The following is a 22149-nucleotide window of genomic DNA, read 5'->3' on the forward strand; positions in this document are numbered from 1 at the left end:
TGTGTGTGTGTGTGTGTGTGTGTGTGTGTGTGTGTGTGTGTGTGTGTGAGAGAGAGAGAGAGAGAGAGAGAGGGAAACAGAGAGAAAGAGAGAAATTGCTTAACAACTCTGTGAATAAAAAAAGAAAAATCAAAACTTGATTCAATTAATACAATAAATAATATCCTTATGTTTTCTATTATGGTCAATTCAGTGAGGGAGATAGAGAGGTAGGGAAAGAAGCATTTGGTAAGAAACCAAAGGAGTAGAAACTCCGTGATGTTTCCTGGGGCCCCAAGACCAGCAGGAATGGAGGTCCCTTACCCACCACCCTGTGCTTCCACTGGGAAAGAATAAAAGCTCTCTCTCTCTAAAGGACAGCAATGTGTCCCCAGCATTTCCAGGTCAATTAAATGAGGGAGACAGAGAGACAGGGAAAGAAGGGGTTATTGAGAGTACAGGGTGAAAGAGGACAATGGAAGAAGGCTCTAAGAAGATAGGAAAAGGAGAGAAGAGTTAGCAGCTTTCTGGTAAAAGCATCACTACTGTCCACCCAATCCATGGACATCTGGGTAAATATATCATAGACTGCTACCATTGCCCTTTGACATTCTGTGTCTCTGCTACTTTAAGAGTTTTCTGTACACTGGGAAATAGCTTGTCACCTTTTATGTCAAAACTTCAAATCTTTAGAATATGGGTTTGTATTCATTTTCCCATGGAATTTTAGACATCTTGCTCATGTATATAGGAATGCCTTATATTGATACCTCAATGAATCTGTGATCTTATCGATGTGAGGAGTTCCTCTCTTAGTGCAGACTGCAAGCCATCCATATATTTTCATATTGTGAGACTCTTGTCTACTACTTCCCATAAACCCTCAACTTTGGGGGCCATCTGGCTTGCAAAGGCCTTCCTCTAGATTTCTTACTTGGATACTAACAGAGTAGATAAGTATCATTTATCCCTGATTCTCACTATATGCCATCCCAACTCCTTTTCCAGTCATGATGAAGGAATTTCCTTGCTTTCAGCAATTTATTTTTAGAACTTTACAGGTGCTGGTCAATTTACTAGCTATGCCTGAAAATTCCTCTGCAGTCAAAAAGCCGTCACACTGCTTTATCTTTCCTCTCTGAGTGACCAGGTTTGCTCCATCCCATGGTGCCTGAAGGTTACATTTGAACACATATATTTAAATATAATAAATAAAAATAAATTTTTAAAAATCCTTTTTTTCCTAACTGGATCCTAATGGGAATACTCTATAATGAAAACAAGAATTAAGAGGTTAGGTCCTATTCATAGCTGCCTAACTTCTCTAATCAGTGTGCTAGGGGAGCTTGTCCTCCAGGCTGCAGCACCCAAAAGAAAGCAATATTCTTTCCTCTGGGACTTGCCATAGGCTCTGGTGAAATGCTGCTCCAGGGGTCCCCACCCCTGCCTTCAGCAGATCCCATCCAATATCGAGGTGGCTGCAAATCCTCACACAAGTACAAACAATTACTGCCTGTACTAAACTCTCCCATTCCACAGCCACAGGGGGCTGATATGCTCATTTCCAGTCTCAGGAAAAAAACGCTCACTCTGAAAGAACTAAATTCTCTCTCATAACATTTGCTAAGAAGTCAAAAGAGTGGAAACCCTGCAGTGTTTCCTGGGGACCCGGGACCAGCAGGAGAAAGGACCCTTAGCCACCACCCTGTGCCACCACTAGGAAAGAGTAAAAGCTCTGTCCCTAAAGGACAGCACTGTGTCCCCAGCCCTTCCAGGGAATTAGCATTCAGGAAAGGAGCCAATCAGAATGCCTGATGTTTGTGTATTCCAGTAGGGTTGCAATCTGAGGCTGCGTGTCCCATTCTGAAGACCCCGAAAGTAGTAGAGACATAATGCAATTTAAATTCATGGAAGAACTAAAGTCCTCAGAGTTCTTACTGCTCAGGGTGCTCAAGCCTCTGCAATAACTTTTCCATATTAATGGAAACGCTGCAGGCACGGCGGACAGCTGACATTTAATATGAAACATGTGCAGTAAATAGCATCCTATATAAGCCCTGGTACTATAGGAGGGCATTGATGTGGTTAGGATTTAATGCCCTTCATAGATCCAAGAATTTGGGGAGTTTGCCTTGTCCCTCTTCTAATCAGTATCTCACTCCCCACCGACTCCATCCTCACAGAAGCCCCCTATCTCTCAGACGACTTGCTGCTCCAGCTTGGTAAATCATCTTAGAGCACAGACATCTCTGTGGGGCCAACTCCAGGGAGTATCAGTGCAAATCCCTGCCAATCTGAGTGCCCTGCAGCCACCAGGAGAGAAAGGATATATGGGAGCCTTCAGCAGGCTCTGTGGCCTCAAGCTGAGAGAGTGGCCAGCTCACACACTGATCACTCCCAAATGGAAGAATCATTTGTGTAATGTAAATGCTTCAGGACCAGAAGGCACTAGAGAGACACAAGGCCTCCCAGCCCAGCACCCAGATACCTCTGAAACAGATGTCTCCTACCCCAAATCGCATGGGTTGCCTTAGGAGGTAGAGGAGAGCCTGATAATCATCTCTTATAAATGCTCTGGGACAGATTCTTACTCGGGGAGAAGTTGGACTAGGTGGATCAATCAATCAACAAGTATTTATTAAATAACTATTATGTGTCAGACACAGTGCAAGGCCCTAGAGACATATAGACAAAAATGTAACAGATCCCAACATGAAGGAGCTTACATTCTATCACTATCCTCTGAGATCTCTGCACGGAAGGCCTTTCTTCTCAAAACAAGAACATCTCAAGGCCGTCAACTTACTCTTACACAGAAGGCCTTCTACCTCAAGTCATAGAGGGACCAGGAGCCCCTAGCAGAAAAGAGCTCATGAAATTATTGAAATCCCTTCAGACTCAAAAAAAACCCCAAACCCAAACCTGGGCCCAGACATCCACTAACCAAACTCAGACCACATTCACTGCACCAGCTACTTTACCCTATCAGTGACTCTGAAATGACACTGGAATAAGGTCTTAAATTAGCACCTAGACAGCATAGCTCAGAGGGCACCCTACTGGTGGAATGGGGACTTTGTAAGAGAATGCCCTCCCCTAGCAGTGAAGAGGATCTTTACAAATTCATCTACACCCTCTCACCAATGGCCCTTATGGTATATGTCAGGGTTGTATGTATAAGTCACACATACAGTGTGAACTTACGGAAGGCAGAAAAGATTAATAGCAGAAAGGGCCCTAGACTAGAAGTTAGGAAATCTGCCTTTAGCTAGCTGTGTGACCTTAGGTAAGTCATTTCCCCTAAGCTGGTTTCCTTCTCTGCAAAATTAAGAAACTGGACAAGATTCTTTCTAAGGTCCCTTTCCAGTTCTAATATTCTATGACTCTGACTCTCTGATATTCTAGCATTCCAGGGATGTTCCGGGCTGATTCTGATTCTATGATATTCTAAGATTTCAGGATGCTAGGTGGTGATTGTGGGGTGGGGGGTGGGGGTGGGGTCTATTCAAATCAATTTTTTAAGCACTTACTAAGTGCCAGACACCGTGCTGACCTTCAGGATACAAAGAAGAAAAGACAGTCTCTGACCTCAAGTAGTTTACAATCTAATGGTCCTTGTGATGTTACTGGTATAAGGAAGCTCCTAGTGGGTAAACTTCTACTGATGCAGACTGGCAACTGTATAGTAATTTATGACCTTAGAAGTGTTCTCTCGGAGTTCTGAAACTTAACCAGGATGATATAAGCAGTTCCGGCCAAAGGTGAGCCTTAGCACCAAGGACTGAGCCAGAGGGGCCTCAGAAGGGCAATCTCCCATTGATGTAGGAATCTTCTCCATATCTTTCCATGAAAAAGCGTTATCTAGTCTCATCTTCACATTCTCCAGTCTCTAAACTAATCAACCATTCTGTGTTTCCTCAGTTATGACATGAGACATATGCACTTTTTAAAATCCCGGTGCTCATCAATTAATTGTCTGGGGACAAATGATATCAATTAATTGTCTGGGGCCAGACGGGAGAGATGATATTGTGAATCATCTCACAGATGGTGGTGAGCTTAGCAGTCACTGCTGAAGTGTTGCTGACCCTTCACATCTGTGTTAACCTGATCCTAGCAAATATCCCTCCCTTCCCCCTTCCAGTCCCACTCAGGGGCCAAGAGAAATCAGAGGGCACACTCATTATAACTCCATCACCAAGGATGGCTGGGTTCTCATCCATGGCTATACAAGTAGCTAATAGGAAAATTTCTCTCTCCTCCTCTCCACTCCCCCTATCCAATTAGTTTCAATCCAATTAGTGTTTCTGAAAGCAAGTAATTTCTGTGGGTTCAAGCAGCAATCATGGTACTTCCTTGTGTGTATGAGGGAGAAAAGGAATAATTTTTTTCTTCTATAGAACATCTTTCCTCCTTATTCTCTTGGGCCAGAGAAAGAGTCAGCCTCTCTGGATGCCCAAGTCCCTAGGAGGGAGGGAGAGAAGAGGCAATGGGGGAGGCCAGGCTTTGTTCTCTGAGCATGCATCAGCCATGTTATTGGGTATTGGTCACTTAATTTATTCAAGTAGAAACTAGGGGGAAAAGGATGTGCCAGGATGCTAGCAGGGACCACCACGGCAGCTATGATTCAGCCCAGCCTCTCCCACCTCTCTTATTCCACAGCTAGCTAAGTAGAGTTCAGGACAGAAATGGAAAAATTGTGAGGAGCCCAGAAACCAGAAAGTTAGAACCGAAAGGGACCTCAGATATAAAAATATTATGATAAAAGCCAACATTTATATAGCACTTAATATGATCCAAGCAATATGCTGAGTGTCTTACAAATATTATCTCATTGGATCATTTAGACTAAGTTCTCCCTGAATGGGAATTCCATTTGCAATATCTCTGAGTAATCGTTAACTTGGGGCAGCTGGTGGCACAGTGAATAGAGCACCAGGCCTGAGGTCAGAAAGGCCCGAGTTAAAATGTGACCTCAGATACTTATTAGATGAGTAAGTCACTTAGACTCTGTTTGCCTCAGTTTCCTCTACTGTAAAGTGGGGGTAATAATAGCTCCTATCTCCCAAAGTTGTGGTAAGGATCAAATGAGATACTTGTAAAACTCTTTGCAAACCTTAAAGCACTATATATAAATGCTTAGATAATTGAAGACAGCTATCAGGTCCAAGTGTTCCCTTCTCCTGGTTCTTTCAAATTGACTCCATATGGTGTGGTGTCCAGTCTTCTCACCATCTTTGGTTACCTTCATCTGGACCCAGGTCATTTGGTCAAAGTCCTTCCTAAAATGTAGTACCCAGAACCAAAAACAATGCTCCATTTGGGGTGTGACAAAAGCAGAGGAAATCAGAACTCTTTCTTCCTTAGCTATGGACGTCACACCTCCTTTGATGTAGCCTGTCACTGCATAAACCTTCCTGGCTGCCTGTGGGCTCATACTGAGATAAGGATGTGTATGGAGTGAGAGCTCAAGATAGCAGAGGAGTAAAAGCCTAGGTGAGCGGTGGGGAGAAACTCAGATTGTGGAATGCTGTGGAATGGGTAACCTTAAGATGCATCAGGGGACATTCCCAACACATGCAAGGCATCAGGAGGCCCCTCATTGACTAAAACAATGACAATAAGTCCTGGAATCTGTTGCGCAAACAAGCAAACATTTATTGAACACTTACTATATGTCAGGCACTATGCTATGAGCTGTGAATACAAAGACAAAAATGAAATATTCCACACATTCGGAGGACAGGGATTGCTTGCAGGTAATTTTTGTGGGTTCAAGTAGCAGTCATAGCACTTCCTTGTGTGTGAGAGAGAAAAGGAACAACTTTTTTCTTCTATAGAACATCTTCCCTCCTTATTATCTTGGGCCAGAGAGAGAGTCAGCCTCTCTGGATGCACAAGTCCCTGGGAGGGAGGGAGAGAAGAGGCAATGGAGGAGGCCAAGCTTTGTTCTCTGTGCATGAAGCATTCATGTCATTAAACAATGTGTACATATATAGATGTGTAAATAATGGATACAAGGTCTTTCTTGATAGAAAAGTCACTAGCAATGAGAGAGGGTGAGTATGAGAAAAGGCTTCATGCAGAAAATGGTACTTGAGCTGAGCCTTGAAGGAAATAAGAGATTCTAAGAGGTGGAAGGGAGGAGCAAGTTATCTTGGGGGAAAGGGGTGGGGGAAGGCACATAATGAGACAGCACAGAGTCAGGAAATCAAATATCATGTAGGAGATATAGTTCAGAAGGTCAGTTTTCCTGGGCTGTAGAGTGAAGGTAATTAATGTGCAATAAGGCAGAATGGTAAGTCGGGGCCAGGATATGAAGAGTTAAATGTCAAACATAGGAGTTGGTATTTCATCCTAGGGGTAATAGGGAGCCACTGGAGATTGCTGAATATAGGACTGACATGGGTGGATCTGAGCTATAGGAAAATCACTCTGACAGCTGGGGGAGGATGCAGTGGAACAGGGAGGCTTTCAGCAGAGAGACCAAGTAGAATGCCCAGCTTTCAACCAAGGAAAGACATTGGCATTGCTATGCTTCTCTCTAAGGGCAATGAGTTCAAATCTGGCCTCAGACACTTGTGTAACAATGGGTAAGACACTTAACCCTGTTTGCCTCAGTTTCCTCATCTGTAAAATGAGCTGGAGAAGGAAATTGCAAACCACTCCAGTATCTTTGCCAAGAAAATCCTAAACAGGGTCACAAAGAATTGGACGTGACTGAGAAAAAATGACTAAAAAGTACTTCTTTCCATAGCTATCCTATGAGAAAATGATGGGGAAATATCATTACTCTTGTAAATATCGGAAGAGAAAGGTCCCCCAAATTTAAGAATGTGACTGATCTTAAAAACCATCAGTCAGGAAAGCTGAGACTTTTAACAGTTCCCTACCATCACCACCCCAGGCCGACCAGGGTCTCTCCAAGCTAAGACACCAATACTAGAATGATCATTTGCCACTAGGATACCAACAAATACACTTCCCAAAACTAGTATGATATCTTGCACATAGTAAGTGTTTAGCAAATGCTTTTAATCAACATGAATATAGAATTCCCAAGTTGGAAGGGACCTTAAAACACAAAACACAGAATTAGTTGGAAGGAGTCTTAGAACATGAGCTCACAGCTACAGGGTGTTTCTAAGATCATCTAATCCAATCTTCCCTTTTTTTTTTTTTTTTGCTTTTTTGGAGGGGGGGAAGGCAGAGCACAAAACTGTGCCACCTAGCCTCCCCAATACTTATATCACCTTGTACCTCAACTAGGAAATTATATGTGATTCTTTTTAAAATTTTTTACAATCTTCCCTTATTTTATGTAGGAGAAAGGCTAGAGAGGGTGGTACGACCTTGCCCCTGCTTCTCTGTTCTCTGTACTGCTGCTGAAAGGAGGGCTGATAATGCTGGCCTAGATCAGACACTCCATGAGACCCACATGGAAAAAACCTTTTTCCCAGGTACGTGTCTTCCAGCCTGGCGTTCCTGGACCAAGCGACATCAGCTTTGTCTGGCACGGTCACTAACACATTCCCAGTCACACCAACAGCTTTACCTGTGAATGAACCTCAGGGACCTTCTTGCCACTTGGAGGGTTCTGTCTTTGGCTGGAATTAAGATTCCCTGGGGGTAACCGATAGAGCAAGTCTTCCCCTGATGATGGTCATCAGTGACCCTTCAGGATGGGCTGCTAAAAAGGGGCCCAGTCTAAAAGTTAAGGGACCTGGGGTCTAACTCCAGTTCTGCCACTAACTTGCTATGTGACCTTGGGTAAAAAAATGTGGTCCAGTAGAGAGTGCCAAAGTTAGCATCAGAGGACATGGGTTTCAATCTTGCCTCTTACACTATTGGTGTGATCTTAGGCAAGTCATTTCACATCTATGTGCCTCAGTTTGTTCAACTGTAAAAATGAGGTGGTTGAACCAATCAGAGGTTCCCAAAATGGGTGATCCCACCCTATGGGGGTGCGGTACAATTGGGAGAGTGCTGAATAAAAATAAGGGGGCAGCGGAAGCATAAGGAAAGAAGAGAAGAAAATTTAAAAAAAACATTCATACATGTTTCATCTGTTGTGTAACAGAGTTCAAGTCGAAGTGATCACATTATTTTCCACATAAACACACAAAATCCAAGTTATAACTGATCAGTGGTCAAATACGCCAACAGGTCTTAACAAGCAAGTGTTGGCAAGCGAGCGTGTCAGGAAGTCCAGCATGTATCAGCAGGAATATGAGCATGTAATGATTTGTTTACAATACAATACTACATGATTATATGATGCTATATTGTGTCATCAAAATGTCAATGCAGAAAAAAACCAGAAATTTACAGCAAATTATTAAATGTAAGATGTCAGGGTTTCTTTTTTAATTTTTATATTTTTTGAAATGATGAAAATTTTTTAAACCATTGAAAGGTTAGAGAAAGCAGATTTCTGGGGGAGGGTATGCTAAGTAATTTTTTTAAAAGGGTGATAAGCCAAATAAATTTGGGAACCTCTGACCTAGATGATCTCTAAAGTCCCTCCTAGTTCTAAATCATGAGCCTGGAATTCTCCTCTCTGGACTTCAGTTTTTCCAGCTATAAAATGGGTATAGAACCAAAATCTGTCAGAATTGAAAGTGATTTTAGAGATCTAACCTAATCCCCTTACTTTAGCAAGGTAACAAAAAACCCCAAGATGTTGTGCTAGGGTACTAGCAGGTAGGGGGATCAGGAAAGACTTCACACAAGTTATTTCTTGGGTGGAGTTTTGAAGGAAACAAGGAATTCTATGGGGTAGATGTGAGGGAAGAGTGTATTCCAGGTATGGGTACAGCCTATGCCAGGAATGGGGAGCTTGCAGCTTCAAGGCCATGTGTGTCCTTCTAGGTCTTTGGGTGCGGCCTTTTGACTGAGTCTAAGTTTTAAAGAACAAATCCTTTTATTAAAGGGATTTGTTCTGTGAAGTTTGGATTCGATCAAAGGGCCACACTTGAGGACCTAGAGGGCCACGTAGATACTCAAGGAGACAGGTTGCCCATCCCTGGTCTATGCAAACGCACAGAGATGGTCAATAGAACAGTATATGTGAGGAGCTGCAAGAAGGCCAATTTGGTTGGATGAAAAAAAGGTGAAAAAAGGGGGTAATATATAATAAAGTTGGAAATGTAGATTGAGGCCAGATTGTGAAGGACTTTTAGCTAAACAGAGTATTGTATTTTGGTATTTCTGCCTCAACTCCACCCCTACTCTAATCCATCTCCACTCAGCTATAAGGTGATTTTTTTCTAAAGCATAGACTTAGCCATATCACACCCCTGCTCAATGAGCTCTGGGGTCTCCCTATCACCTCCAGTATCAAATATAAACTCCTTTGTTTGACATTTAAACCTCATCATCCTACCTTTCTAGTCTCTACTCTCCTCTCTGCAGTCTACGATCTGGCTACACTGGCCTACCTGGTGTTCCTCAAAAGCATCATTTCCTGTCTCTAGCCTTTTGCACTGACTGCCCCCACCTCCCCCATGCCTACGATGCTTTGTTGCCTCACTTTCACCTGGCTTCCTTCAAGACTCAGTATAAATCCCATGTTCTGCTAAAAAAAAAAAAAGGCTTTCCCAGTCCCCTCAGCGGCTAGAATGTCTTCCCCTTTCTGATGACCTATTTCCTATTCTGTATAAATCGATTATGTACCTAGTTATTTCCATGCTGTCTCCTGCTTTAGAATATAAGTTCTTTTTGCCTTTCTTTGTGTCTCCAGCACTTAGCACAGTGCCTGACACATAGTAAGAACTTACCAAATCCATGTTAACTTGCCTAGATGCTCTAGGAAGCCATTAGAGCTACTGATTAAGAGTGACATGGTAGGACTCACACTTCAAAAAGATACCTGTGGCAGCAATGTGGGGAAAGAATGAGATAAGGGGCAGAAAACTGATCCAACCATTCTGGAGAACAATCTGGAACTCTGTCCAAAGGGTGAACAAACTGTTCATACCATTTGATTGAGCGATACTACTGCTAGGTGTGTATCTCAAAGAGATTTTTAAAAAGGGGAAAGGACATATTTGTACAAAAATATTTATAGCAGCTCCTTTTGTGGTGGCAAAGAATTAGAAATTAATTGGGAAATGACTGAATAAGTTGTAGTACATGATTGTGATGGAGTACTATTGTGCTATAAGAAATGACAAGCAGGATAGTTTCAAAAAAACCTGGAAAGAATTACATGAACTGATACAAAATGAAGTGAGCAGAACCAAGGGAACACTGTACCCAGTAACAGCAATATAGTACGATGATTAATTGTAAATGACTTAGCTATTCTCAGCAATACAATGATGGGAGAAAATTCCAAAGGATTCTTAATGAAAAATGCTATCCACCTCCAGAGAAATCCTGTGGTTTGTTGTTTTGTTTTCTTTTGGCTCTTCATCTTCTTTCATAACATGACTAAAATGGATTTTTTTTTAAAGAAGGGAAAGATTTAAGGCAGGAAAACCAATTAAGAAGGTATTACAGTAGTCTAGGTGAGAGGAAATGGGGATTGAATTCGAATATCCTAGAAATTGCATTGATGAGAGCCAAATATGATAGAGTTTTTGGATAGGCTTATGAGAGAACATAGAACAAAAGAAAAGCTATTTGCTTAATTTTTAATCAAGAGGCAGAAGGTGGCACATACCAAGCAAGTCAAGCCACCACCTGGCCATTTCTGTTAGGACCCCAAAGAAGATTATCCAAGATCCTGAACCCAGGAGCTTTGAGAATAGCAGCATCTCTCAGACCCTCAGCCCTCACTGAGAAGAGCCATTACTAGGGAGAAGGAGCCCACCTTCCTCACCATCACCAACACAATTGCTGACTAGCAGTTGGGCAGATAAACCCAAGAGCCCTTACAGTGACAGTAGCCCACAGATGACTGGTCCCTTTCAAGTCCAGCCCCCAAAGCCATCATCCCAGAAAGCAATCCTTATGGAGATGCAGCTGGGAAACTACTTCAGGTACTTCTTCTGTAACTACTGAAGACTCAGAAAAGAAAGCTCCAGCCAGCAAAGTCCTTGTCACTGTCAAATGGATCAGCATCAGAAAATTATATGATTTTTTATCACTAGAAATGACATTAAAGATGCATTACCATCTGCTTTGCCATTACACTCTAAGGACCATGGGACCTTTCCATCTCACTCGTAATTGAAACCTCCTCTATGCCTTGTCTTCTCTATATGAGTATTAGCTGCTCGGGAGCAGGGGCCATCTTTACCTTTCCATTTGTACCCCAAGCACTTAGCCCAGTGCTTTGTACATAGTAAGTGCTTTTTAAATGTATTCATTCTTCCTTTTGATTCTGCCTTATCAGAGTCTAGGGATTTGTGCAATATTTTCCCCTTGTTTCATTTGTTTCTTTTGCAATAACTAAGTTCATTATTTAAAAAAAAAAGTCTAAAGAAATAGCAATGACTATTAATGAGAATAGTAAAACAATTCACATTTCTATAGTATTTGAAAGTTTAGAAAGTGCTTTCCTCCTAATGAAGAGGCAGCAGGGTGTAGTGAATAGAGAGTCTTCTTCAAACCCAGGAATATCCAGATTCAAGTTCCTATAACACATACTGGTTGTGACTCTGGACAAGTTACTTAAGGTGCTGACCTATATTAGTGGAGGGAATTTCCTCACCTGGGAGCTTCCTGAACCAATGAAATCACAGATCCAGTACCTATCCCTATCCTTCCCCCATAATAACCTTCTAATATAGGTAATGTAAGTGTTATATCTATTTTACAGATGTGGATAATGATGTTGGAAAAGGCAAAGTGATTTGTCCATGATCACACAGTTAGTTAAGCATCTGAGCTAAGATTCAAATTCAAATTTCTCCTGATTTCAAACTCAGGGATTTCCCCCTTTGATCATGTTTCTTCTATCCTTCAAAAGACTGGATGCATCAGTCCACAAGAATCCTCTTTCTCCTCAAGGAGAAGCAGAAAAGAAAATGTCTCTAGGAGGGTCAATCATTTGGTGAGACTTTGTTTGCTTTTGCTAATTGAGACAGATTCAGAATTACTGACTATGCTTCCCATTTACCCTAGGCAGTAGCCTCTGGAGACTCAGATTCACTGAACTGAGCAAGCACACCACCCTGGTAAGCCTAGGCAGGACACCCAGAGTCTCAAGACCTAGTTGCCTCAAACACTGCCCACTTTAGCTTCTGCCAGACACTCAAAGTCACTGACCTGAGGTCTCTACTTTGCCTTCTGCAGCCTCCCTTGGAGGCTTAGTATTGGAAGTAAAGAAACCAAGGTCCATTCTTTACACCAGCATGAGTCCCAATTCACAAACACCTTTCTGCCCTAGTATCCCCTTTCCACCCAGAGTCACATGATCCTGCAGACGGGACTAGTACCAAAGACTGCAGTTTTCAACATAGCCAGGCCTCCCTGACTCAGCCTGACTGGGAAAGGCCTATCTGAATTCATCCAAAGTGTGAAACACAGAATCTTCTTAGAGAGCTATAGCCTTCTTCGGTTTGAGTTTTCAGGTCTGCAAATAATGTCTTCTAGACTAACAAAGCATTACCAAGTACAGGAACAGACAAAAATGACCAGTGATTTAAACCAATCCTTTATGTATATATCAGTGCTTAATTCTTGTTCTGAAGTAGGTTAAACATTACCTCAGCAATCATGTTTACATTAATTAGTCATTTAAGTACTTTTCAACTCAACAAACATTTATTAAGCACTTCTTATATGGCTTAATAAATAGAAAGTACAAATATGAGTTTCAACCCTCATCAGTTTAAATTATGACAAATATCTAATTAACAGCATCCACTATAATGAGATTTTGAAGGTTATAAGTAATTTATATTCTGAATGCAATTAAAGGGAACAAAGGTGAACTTTGTACATTTTAATCAGTTGTTTTGACAATAAAGTGTATCTTATGGCACTTCTCATATGATTTCTTTCTATAATCCTAAACTGAGAGTCCAATCTCATAAAACATCAATCAAAAAGCATGTATTAAATGTCTAGTGTTTATAAGATAGAGGAAGGCAGTATAATATAGTGGAGAAAAATCTGGGTTTAAGGTTGGCTTCTAACACAGGCTAGCCGTGTGACCTAGGACAATTCACTTAACCTCTCAGTACCCCCAGACAGGACAGTTAGGTGACATAGTGGGTAGAGGGCTGGCCAGAAGTCAGAAGACATATTCCTTAGTTCAAATCTCACCTCAGATGCTTACTAGTTGTGTGACCCTGGGAAAGTCACTTAACCCTGTTTGCCTCAGTTTCCTCATCTGTAAAAAGAGCTAGAGAAGGAAATGGCAAACCACTCCAGTATATTTGCCAAGAAAACCCCAAATGGGGCCATGAAGAGTCAGAGTCAACTGAAAAATGATTGAACAACAAGTCCCCAGATAACTAAAGCTAGACAGTTGCAGAACAGTTGCCAATATGCATTGGTAGATGAATTTTCCTCACCAGGAGTTCCCCACACTGCCGATATACCAGGTCTAGACCAACATGATCATTTCTTTTTTTATGTGCAGATTGTTTTTATTTTTTAATTTTTTAAAATTTTTCCCAATTTATTTATTTATTTTTAGTTTTCAACATTCATTTCCACAAGAAATTGAGTTACAAATTTTCTCCCCGTCTCTTCCCTAACCCCCACCCCAAGATAGCGAGCCTACTGAATACCGCTTCCCCAAATCTGTTCTCTCTTATATCCTCCTCCATCCCCTCCCTCACTTTCTAGTAGGGCAAGATGGATTTCTATACCCTAGTGCCCAACATGCTAGTTTCTAATGACACAGAGAAAAATTAGAAATAGTCCCTGCCCTCAAGGCATTGAGTTACATTCAATCTGAGGAAACAACATGTATGCATATAATAAATATATGCAGCAGGGTCCTAGATGCTGGGAGAATGAAGAAAGGCCTCATTAGAAGGGGGCATATGAGCTAAGCTCTGAAAGAAGCTAGGGGACTCCAAGAGATAGAGGTGAGAAAAAACTTCATTACAGACCATCTCTGCAAAGCATGGAGATACGAGATAGAAGGTAGGGCAGATCAATAACAAGGCTGGTTTAGCCAGAATGCACAGAGCATAAAAGGGGAGTGATATGTCATAAAGCTGAAAGATAGGCTACAACCAAATTATCATTGTGTTGGTCAGAATTCCTCTTTGTAATTGTTCAGTCATGTCAGTCGCGTCCAACTCTTTGTGCCCTCGTTTGGGGTTTTCTTGGCAAAGATACTGGAGTGGTTGACCATTTCCCTCTCCAGATCATTTTACAGATGAGGAAACTGAGGCAAACAGGATTAAGGTACATGCCCAGGGTCCCTCAACTAGTAAGTGTCTGAGGCCAGATTTAAACTCAGGAAAATAAGTCTTCTGGAGTCCAAACCTAGTACTCTATCCACTGTGCCACCTAGCTACTCTGATTATCTTTACAATATTGCTATTTATAGTATAAATTGTTCTCCTGGTTCTGCTTTCTTCACTTTGCATCAGTTCATATAAGTCTTCCAAGGTTTTTCTAAAACCATCCCCTTCATCATTTCTTAAGCACCATAGTATTGCACCACATTCATAACTTGTTCAGTTATTCCCCAATTCATGGGTATCCCTCAACTTCCAAGTCTTTGCCACCACAAAAAGAGCTGCTATGGATATTTTTATATCTACATGTATTCTTTTCACATTCTCTGATGTCTTTGGTTTGGTTTTGATATAGACTTAGTAGCGGTTTCACTGGGTCAAACTTGCACACAGTTTACAAGCTTTTGGGGCATAGTTCTAAATTACTTTCCAGAATGGTTAGACCAGTTCACAGCTGCACCAACAGTGCATTAAAGGGGGCAGCCAGGTAGCACAGCGAGTAAGAGCACCGACTCCAGTGTTGAGAAGACCTGGAGATCGAATCCCGGGCTCAGACACTTAGCACCCACCCAGAAACACCTGGCCGTGTAACCTTGAGCAAGTTACTTAACCTCAATTGCTTAGGGGTGGCCAGGTGGCTCAGCAAGTAAGAGCACCGGCTCCAGTGTCGGGATGACCTGGATCAAATCCAGGCTCAGATACTCAGCACCACACCCAGAAATAACTGTCCATGTAACCTTGAGCAAGTTACTTAACCCCAATTGCTTAAAAAAAAAAAACAGTGCATTAAAGTACTACAGACTTTCCAGTATTTGTCATCTTCCTTTTTGTCAACTTACCCGATTTGTAGGTATGAATTGGTACCTCAGAGTTATTTAAATTTGCTCTAATTATTAGTGATTTAGAACATTTTTTTCATATGATTATTGATGGGTTAAATGTCTTCCTCTGAAAACATCCTATTCATATCCATTTATCAACTGGGAAATGATTTATTCTTATGAATTTGACTCAGGTTTCCATATTTCTTGCAAATGAGACCTTTTTCAGAGAAATTTACTACATAAAGTTTTCCCCAATTTCCTGTTTCTCTTCTAATTTTAGCTGCATTGTTTTTGTTTGTAAAAAAGGGCAAGTGAACCTTGTTTGTCTCAGTTATGCAATCAAAGTTGTCTGTGTTGCCTTCTGTGAACTTCTCTATCTCATGTTTTGTCATGAACTCTTCCCCTATCCATAGATCTGACAGGTAATTTCTGCCATGCTCCTCTAATTTGCTTATGATGTCACCCTTATGTCTAAATCACAGACCTATTGGGAACTTATCTTGGTATTCAGTGTAAAAACCCTGGTCCATACCTAGTTTCTGCCACACTATTTTCTAGTTTTTGCAACAGTTTTTGTTGAATAGTTTTTGCCCCAGTAGCTAGAATCTTTGGGTTTAGCAGAAACTAAGTTACTATGCTCATTTGAGTTGAAGCCAAATTATAAACAGCTTTAAATGACAGAGGAGTTGTTATTTTTATTCTAGAGGCAATAGGGAGCCATTGGAGCTTTTTGAGTAAGGGAGTAAGTAACATGGTCAGACCTGTGGAATATGACATTAGCATCTAGGCTGAGAATGGATCAGAGAAGGGAGGTACTTGAGGCTGGAAGATAGATAATAAAAAGTAAAACCAGAGAGTGACTATTCACATTTTGGGATACTTACCTTTAAAAAAAATCTTCACACATCATCTCTCATAGTACATTTTCTACTCAATAGAAAAAATGAAAATACCAAGAGTCTGTGTGTCACCAAAAGTCAATCAGAAACAATAATAGAGCTCCTCTCATGCAGTTACATAAGTCGATGTGAAAACAATATTAACTTTACACTCAATGGGGGGGTCCCCTTTTTTCAAATCAACAAGTTGTTATTGAACACTATCCTAATGCTCGGTCTTGCTTTTCACTTTCCAGAAACAGGTCTATTTTGTAAAGTGAGGGATGCCCACACCATGTGTAAAGATTCTTATTAATGATAACTTGGAAGAAGGGAATTGTCCTTGGAAATATCAAGTCTGAAAAGCAGCTTCTTTTTGACTATCTTCATAAAGATTAAAGTACAGGTCCCTGAAGTGTTTATGTCTCCTAAACCCAATGCTTTGTCTGCTTAGGCTGCCAAAGAAGAGTTTCCTAAGATTCACAGAGCCAGTCAACTCTATTCAATAGCAGGGAACAGAAAAGTGTGGAACAATTACCTCCAGTGGAAACATGAGCCTGTGATGGAGAAGAAGAAATCGCGGGAGCCGAGTAGCAATTCGTGACAAAAACCGCCTTTCTCAACTAAACCGAGTGAGTGTGTGCCACGTAGCAATTAGTGTTAAACACACAGTGCGCCTGCTTCAGATGTCTGGCACCAACAGATACAGTCTGACCACTTGACTTGCATTCCAAACTCCAAATCTGCAGTTTCAGGCCTGCCACTCCACCCAGAACATCCCTGTCCAGAGCAGGGCTAGCAAGTGTTAGGGTTTTTTCTCCCATCCGATGAGGAGGAACCGTTCAGGCTCAGAGAAATGCCCCACTCTGGATCTAGGCAAACACTGGGACTTCACCCCAACCTCTGATCTCATCTCATTTTCCAAACCCAGGTCGGTCTGTCCTGGCTGCAGCATCTCCTCATGTTTAACCATGAGTACTGGAAACTGAGTATTTGTAGAAACTGAACCTCCGGGCTATAGCTTTGCAATCTAGGGGCAGAGGGAATTTAGGGACAGGAATATTGTGGAGAGGAATGAGTAAATTTCTGTATTTGCACACACTCCTATTCCTAATCCCTGCCAAAACAGATAAAAGCAAACTGCATTTCCAGACCCCAGCCAGGGTATGAAAGCCAGAGCATAGCATGCTAACAAGTGTCTGACAGTTTGACTCAGTGCAATACTGAGTCTGTACCATCTGAGACTCAAGAGCTAGGGAATAACCAGGAATTTCTACATTGTAGATGCTGTCCATTTACCAATCTATAAAGCAAGTCCTAGAAAGCTAACTTCCTCCCTCCCCTTACCTCCCCCATCACAACAAGACAATGAAAATAACCAGACCAAGAAGCTTTAAGCATCTACTAAGCCAGCACTGTATATTAGGCACCGAGAGGTTGGGGGTAGAGGGTTGGAGTGTGTGTGTGTGGGGGGGGGGAGGGTGTAAGGCACAAAAGAAAAGCTATGTCCCTGCCGTTTGGGGAACTGTAACCACAGCAATCCTGAGAAATATACCAAACCCACAGAGAGAGAATGAGGGAAGTGGTAGGGTGAGAGGGCTTGCTGAGTCTAAGGCAGCTCTGTGGAGATAACTACTAGCTACACGTAGTCAATAGAGGGACCAGCCCTATCAAATGAGGCAACATGTGTAAAACATGTTATGTCTCAAAGTATTATACAAATGTTAGTTGTTATAACTGTAGAATCATAGAATCTGAGCTTAAAGGTGATCTACACTTAGCCTCCCACCCAATGCAAGGAATTCCCTTCTGTTTCATCCTTGACAAGGTAGGGGAAGGGGACATTCAGTCCCCACTTGGATACTTCCCATGACCAAGAATTCACCATCTAACAAAGCAGCCTTGATTGTTAGAAAGACCTGCTTTAAATTAAACCCAAATTGGCTTCCCTGAAACTTTCTAGGCATCCCCTCTGAACCATGATGGTCCTTCCAATATTTGTCAGCATCTATCATGTCCCCATAAGTCTCTAGGGTAGATAACCCCACTTCTTTTAACTGATTCTCATAGGACATACTACCTAGACCCCTCATAGTCCTGGTCACCCTCCTCTATCCATGTACCTATAACAAATGGACCTAATTGCTCCCAACCATTCCAGTTGCATTGCTGGGAAAGGATTGAATTTGTGATTCTTAGTTCATGCACTGTACAAGAGAAAGAGACTCACCAGCCCATCACAGTTACTGATAGCGACAGAAGCATTGGGCAGACCAGTGATGCTGCCCACATATAGGCAGTTCCCCAAGAGTGGCTCTACTCGAGTCTCTTGGGAATCTTCCTGCCATTCAACAGTTGCACCCGGGGCCACAAGCCGGGAGTTCCGCCGCAGTCTGAAGTGGAAGTCTCTTCCAAACACAGTGACATTGTAAAATATCTGTTCGTTGGCATCCTCCCTGGGCAAGTCCCCAACATCCCTCCGGGATCGGCCTTTACCAGCTCCAGATACCAAATGTGATAAGAACTTGCCTTCTGCATCTGTGCTGGTTGGGATAACAAGTCTATACTCCTCTGTGTTCCCCAAAAGCAGACCTGAAAATGGAAGGGGTAAGAAGGGGACGTGTGAATTTAAACTCAACTTTCCATCAACCCAAGGTCATCTTTTCCAACCCCTTCATTTTACAGATGGGGAAACTGAGGCCCAGAGAGGAGAAGTGATTTGTCCAAGGTCACATAATGAACAAGCTGCATAACTAGGATTTGATCCCAGGTCTCTCAATATACAAGACCGGAATCTTTTCTTTGGATCATGTTGCTTCTCCCTTAACTATAAGCTTAGATGTAGAAGTTGGTAATATCAAAGGACAGGGGACAGTTAACAGCCTAGGCTGTCACCAGTTGGAGAAAAGGACCAAGAACAGAAACAGAAGGCAATATGACTATTTCCCATCCTCAACCACCTTGGCTGAACATCATTTAGCCCACAGACATCCCAAGGGTTCCCACCAAGGCTAACCATTGGTCACCTCCCTGGGCTAGGATGCAAAGCCCATGGAAGAGTCTGAATGCTGCGAACCCCAGTGCACTAGAGAGAGGGGGGAGCCTTCAGAGGCCACACGAGGGGAAACCCATAACATCAGCGGGTCATCAACTTAAAATGCTCTAACTGGCCTCAGCCTGGCCAGGCTTCCCCAATTTCTCCCTGGGAAACACACGGTCCAATCACAGGGAGGTTCCTGCTGGAGATTCCCACGCATAGCAGGCGCCCTGGGTAGTCGGGAAGGGGAGTGTCATTGACCAACTGGGGCAGCCCCATGAGCTCCCCAGAGAGGGACCTGGTGGTGGTGTTCTTTAACCCTTTGAGGGGGGAAAAAACCCTTTCCCCTACTTTAGTGCCCCGTGCTGGCAACTAGGTTTAGCCCTTCCAGGGACAGGCACTAAGTGAAACTTGATGCTTGGATCAGAGTTTGCGGTAGAGGGGCTCCAGCTGAGGAGAGAGCGAATTGCCTTTTCTCCAGCCTCTTCGCCCCTCCGCTTGCGATCCCCAACAAGGGCCTTGGGGGTAGGAGCGGGCAGAAGCCGGTTCTGGGGTCCCTGCTTGGGCTTCTCGGGTTCTATTCGCCCGGGGCACTGAAGACTGAGGGCGCCACGTCCCCCCAACCCGCGACTTCTCCAGAGCTCCGAGACTGGGCGCGCCCTGGCCCTAAAGTTGGCCAACTCACACCCTGGACGAGCGGAGTTAGCCTAAGTCCCTCCGGTGCGGGGCAGGGGGATTTACAATCCGGGCTGGAGCGGGACCTACCTCGGGGGCCAGAGCGGCTCAGGGCGCCCGTGGGCAGTGGCGGCAGCAGCAGCAGCGCCCAGCAGAGCAGGAGGCGAGCGGCTCCCGCTGGCAGATCCATGGCAGCCGAACCGCAGCCCGAGCCCCGCACGCGGAGCCGCGCTAAAGTTGCCCGCGAGCCGCCCAGCCCACATCTGGGGCAGCTGGAGCCGCCCGCAGCTGCAGTCCCCCGGGGCGCAGGGCGGAGGGAGGGGAAGGCAGGGGGCGCGGCGTGGGGAGGAAGAGAAGGAGGAGACGAGGAGCCGAGGACGCCCCAGCCTGCGGTGACCCGGCTGCTTCTCCTCAGCGCGTTTGTTCACTCAGCGGCAGCTCCTTCCCTGCCTCCCTCCTTCCCTCCCCTACCTCGCTCCCTCCCGCCCTAGCCCACACGCTGCAATCGCAGCGAAGCAGAGACACCAGGAGGCGGTTCGAGGGTAACGCCAAGGGGCCGGGGCGCGCAGTGAAGTCAGGCTGATTGACGGAAAAGCTGCCCGCCCAGCTTCGCGTGGGGCCAGCCCCCCGAACCCGGCCACCTCCTGTCCTTGTGGGAGGCGCCCCGGATCCCCAGAAAGGCGAGGGGGACTTCAGAGAGGGGTAAATTTCGGCTCCCGGCGACCCTAGGTGCCCCCGAGTTCTCTCCAAAGCACCTTCTCCTCCCGTACGCCCCACCTCCGTGCGCCCCAGAGCCCAGCGCTGCACCAAAGTTGCTTTTCTTGGGTTCTTTACAGAAAAAGGAGCCAGGGTCCGAGGGGCAGGACGGCTGTCAGGGTTACTAAACTTCCACTGCAGGTAGGAGTGGAGGGTGACTATTGCTTCCCCAGCCCACACAGGGCCCCAGAATACAATAGACGGGGCAGACCTTCCTCCTGTACTCAGGGGCCTGGGACCTCTTTATGGGGATATCAGAAAGTCGAGAAAGGAAACGTGAACTCTCAGGAGGTTCGCAGTCCTAGAAGGAGAGATAAGAAGCAACAAATAAATGGTATAAATCAAGCAGGAGGGAGTAAGGTCCAGAAAGGGACGGGGAACAAGCAGGAGATTGTGGGAGATTCACAGAAGGGATAGTTCACTTCAAACTGGATCGTTCCAGAAAGGCTTCAAGGAAGAGATGCCACTAACTAGGCCTGAAAGGTTGAGTGGGATTTTGGCCCTAACACCTAGGAAAAGGGCACCTAGATAAAGGGATTAGCATGAGTGACGCCTCAAAAAAAGAGGGAGAACAATGACTATGTTTGGTGATGGTGAGTAAGCCAGTCAGAGTTGGAGCACAAGGAATGGGACAAACCAAGTCCAGTATTGAGTCTTTCCAAAACCTGGAATGGCCACAAAGAAGCCAGGAAGCTGGTAGTAAGCACTTAATAAATGCTTGTGGACAGACTGACTCTTTGCACAGGTTTATCTTTGCACCTGATCTGATATTGTTGTTCATCCATATCCCATTCTTTGTGACCCTATTTGCAGTTTTCTTAGCAAAGATACTGAAATGGTTTGTCATTCTACAAATGAGAAAACTGAGGCAAATAGGTGTTTGCTTGGATTTCATTTTACTCTATTTTATAGCTAAGGAAATTAAGGCAGAGTAACCTCATTAAGTGACTTGTCCTATGTGCCTAAGGCTGGATTTGAACTCAGGTCTTCCTGACTCAAGGCTTAGGACACTGTGCCACCTAGATGGAACCCTCTGGGAACCTGAGGGGCAGAGAGGACATGGATTTACTGAAGTTAACACAAGGACAGTGGCAGAACTGGGATCTTGATCTTTTGACTCCAAGTCTAGTTTGTTTCTGTTCTATCACAAAGTATGAGTAAAAATGTAGAGGTGGAAATGTGTAGGATATATTTAGCCAACAGTGAGGAGCCCAATTCCACCGGCTCGGAGGAGCGTTCCTGTAGGGATTGTCTGCAGTCAAGCAAAGCAACTTAATAGAGCTGCTTTCCTGCCTCTAGAAAGGTGAGTCAGTCAGCAAACATTTATTAAGTGCCTACTATGTGCCAGGTACTGTGCTAATCTCTGGGGATACAAAGAAATGTAAAAGACAGTCCCCTGGCACCTAGGTGACATGATGGATTGAGTGTCAACCCTAAAGTCAGGAGAACTTAAATTCAAATCTGACCAGGCACTTACTAGCTGTGTGACCTTGGGCAAGTCACTCAACCCTGTTTGCCTCAGTTTCCTCATCTGTAAAATTAGTTGGAGGAGGAAATGGCAAACTACTCTAGTATCTCTGCCCAGAAAACCCCAAATGGGGTCACGATGAATTATTACATGACTGAAC

General features: G+C 43.8%; 1 protein-coding gene across 1 annotated transcript in view; it reads right to left on the bottom strand.

Moving 5' to 3' along the window:
* ADAMTS2 (ADAM metallopeptidase with thrombospondin type 1 motif 2) overlaps window positions 1-20220 on the bottom strand; it is a 470846-nt gene extending 450626 nt beyond the window's left edge. Inside the window, exons 1-2 of the mRNA XM_069102579.1 lie at window positions 19856-20220; window positions 18284-18645 (exon numbers count right to left, since the gene is read on the bottom strand). Of these exons, the coding sequence (XP_068958680.1) occupies window positions 18284-18645; window positions 19856-19955 (462 nt within the window). The 5' untranslated portion in view covers window positions 19956-20220. The remainder of the gene's footprint in view (window positions 1-18283; window positions 18646-19855) is intronic.
* Window positions 20221-22149: the final 1929 nt, after the last annotated feature.

The sequence above is a fragment of the Petaurus breviceps genome, unplaced genomic scaffold (genome assembly GCF_028583685.1).
Source record: "Petaurus breviceps papuanus isolate PSGF00001 unplaced genomic scaffold, PetGlider_PUasm1.0 551, whole genome shotgun sequence".
Classification (NCBI taxonomy): Eukaryota; Metazoa; Chordata; class Mammalia; order Diprotodontia; family Petauridae; genus Petaurus; species Petaurus breviceps.